Here is a 2,578-nt window from a genome sequence, read left to right on the forward strand (position 1 = left end):
ATTAACGAGCTTTTAGCCCTTAATCCTAAAGGCCCAATAAAATTCTAGCCGGTTTTTCTAAATCTTATCTGCTTCTACAAATACAGCTACGTCTGGTGGGTGATTGAAAGCTACTCAAGTTTTGTATTTCTTACGCATGAGTATTGGTAATCCAACATCTGTAGCCCGAGTTCTGACCAAGTTAGATCAAGACTTGGTTGTTGATTTGAAATAATTAGTGGTGGACATATTCAAGAAGACATGGGTTAGGACTCTCGAGAACCACCTTAACCACTCCACTAACCACCAAGGTCATGGGTTCAAGCCCCCCTCTGCAAGTGGTGGCATGTAGGGTGTGTGTGTTGTTATATCTAATTCCAACCAAACTTTTATATAAAAAAAAAAGAAGGCATGGGTTAGTTATTTTGCTGAAGAGGAAGACGAACTTCATGCATTATCTATTCCTAGTATTAATTAGAAGACTAAAAAGGGGCAATATTCTCCTCTCAAGGAGGTACCCCAATCCTTACATTCCAAGCTCAAGTTTACCAACTTGGTGTACATAATTGCTCAATATTACATAGGCCTCACTTGGTGATTATAGTGATAATGGTCATGAACCATGAGGTGATTCTTCTTTCACTTTTAAGTTATGGTATCATTTGGTGGGTATTAAGGACATGCAGCTTGTTAATATTGTGCAGTGTTGCCATGGAACAAGCTACAAAAAATCACCATACTAAAAAACGCACACACACACACACACTTCATCAAGAAAGTGTGCGTGTGGATGAGCTCTGCAACATTAAAGGGAATTCCGCCAAGTGGCGCGAACCACCACCACCTTCCCTTCCCTTCTAGTCCTCATGAAGAAAGTGTGCGCGTGTACATTCCGCCAAGTTGCGCCAACCATCGCCACCGCCTGCTTCCCTTCTCTCCCCTTCTTTCCTAAAACAATAAGTGATTGATGCTTTCTTGATACCTAAACAGTTGAAGTGGCATTCTCGCTAAGTGGGGAAGCGTGGTGTCTAGAGACCCACCATGCCTTGATGCTCTTATCCGCGCTGCCGGTGTAAACAAGACAACCTCCGCCCGCTATCAGCTGCTCATTGTTGGGTGCTACACAGATGGACTTGACAGGGCCAAGGTGACCTTGCAGCACGCCCGCGCAAGAAAGGTGGCTGTCACGAGAACTAATTCGCCACACCCTAACCGTCTTGTCCGCGGAACCGCTCAGCAAGAGGCCCCCCTCCTGCTTCGTTGTGCACAGACATAGAATGGGAAGCGCATGGCATTCTGCAAGCTTGTAGAGTAGCACGCTTATATACGCCTCCCCCTTTCTTCTCCCCCACACGGCCACGGCTCCGTCGGAGCCCCCCGAAAACAGCAGCTCGCCGTCAGCTCCACTTAACGCCAATGCATTCACCGATGCGGCCTTCTTGTGCGCACCTTGCAATGTCGCCAACAGCGCATGCTTCTTCGCGTCCGGCCGCCCTTTCCCCCACACCTTCACCTTCCCGTCGGCCGAGCCCGTGTAAAGAAAGCCACCCTCGTCACAGACTGCGAGGGCATTGACGGCATCCTCGTGAGCACAAATCGACTCCACACATTTCAAATCTGACAACCTCCACACCTTTACGGTCTTGTCCCATGATGCCGAGTACAGCACCGCCTGCATTCTTCCTATGGCCAGTGCCGAAATTGTATCTGTGTGCTCGATCCACAGTTTCTTGTGATGCCGCCGCACCTGGACATAGTTCTTCTGCGACAGGCTCTTCAAGATACAATCCTTCTTGCTTGGTAATGTAGCCACTAACTTGTGGGCGGGGTACTTTGCATCTGCCGATTTCCCACCGCGTCTCCACACGCGAATTTTGTGATCTTGATGAGCTCCATAGACCCGATCTCCAGCGACCAGAATAGCCTTAACGGAGCACATGTCGTTGCCGCTTGCGCTGAATCGGTCGCATGGGGCAAGGTCTGGCTGCTCCCACATGCGAATTTCGTTGCTTAGACACGCAGTATATAAATGTTCGCCGGCCGAAACCACTGATGAGATTCCAGCATCGTGGCCCGAGACCGTGGCGACACAGTGACATATGAAATCGTTGTCGACAACGCCCAGCCAAGATCTACGGAGAGGGGAATGGCTGGGGGAGGTATCTGGGAAGCTGTCCATGAGCATGTTGAATTGGGTTTAAGGAGGAGCTTCAGAGAATTAAGAAGGCCTTCAGTAGCTAGCCGAGAGAGAGAGAGAGAGAGAGAGAGAGAGAGAGAGACTGTGTATAAGCTTATGAAATGAAGAGGCTTTACTCAGAAGGTTAGGCTTTAGAAGAGGTGATAAAGGCAAGCGAAGACCAGGTGCGGGTAGCAAGAAGGCTTGTCCTTGAAGGCGGCCTGTTGGAAAGCAGCCGCGATTTATAGACGCGCAATAAGAGAAACGGTCACGGCTCATATTTGCTCCTATTTTTTCACCTCACGAAAAGTGTGTGCCTATTCATCATTGAGAAATTTGAGAAAGAGGGACCATACATCATCTCTGAGTGTTGTTGGAGAGGCACAAAAGGATGAAAACATCGTTGCGCATGCACAAGAGGAC

The 2,578-nt window shown here is 48.7% G+C and overlaps 1 protein-coding gene across 1 annotated transcript; it reads right to left on the minus strand.

The window, feature by feature from the left end:
* Positions 1 to 462: 462 nt before the first annotated feature.
* LOC147635131 (protein JINGUBANG-like) lies at positions 463 to 2,339 on the minus strand. The gene has a single exon (XM_086803483.1). The coding sequence runs from the start codon at positions 2,162 to 2,164 to the stop codon at positions 962 to 964; it is 1,203 nt and encodes a 400-aa protein (XP_086659609.1). The 5' UTR covers positions 2,165 to 2,339; the 3' UTR covers positions 463 to 961.
* Positions 2,340 to 2,578: the final 239 nt, after the last annotated feature.

Source organism: Cibotium barometz, chromosome 10 (assembly GCF_041138505.1).
Source record: "Cibotium barometz isolate CiBa-2024 chromosome 10, ASM4113850v1, whole genome shotgun sequence".
NCBI classification, from domain to species: domain Eukaryota; kingdom Viridiplantae; phylum Streptophyta; class Polypodiopsida; order Cyatheales; family Cibotiaceae; genus Cibotium; species Cibotium barometz.

Excerpts from the sequence above, each read along its gene's own strand:
- LOC147635131 (XM_086803483.1), bottom strand. The coding sequence starts at position 2,164 with ATGCTCATGGACAGCTTCCCAGATACCTCCCCCAGCCATTCCCCTCTC.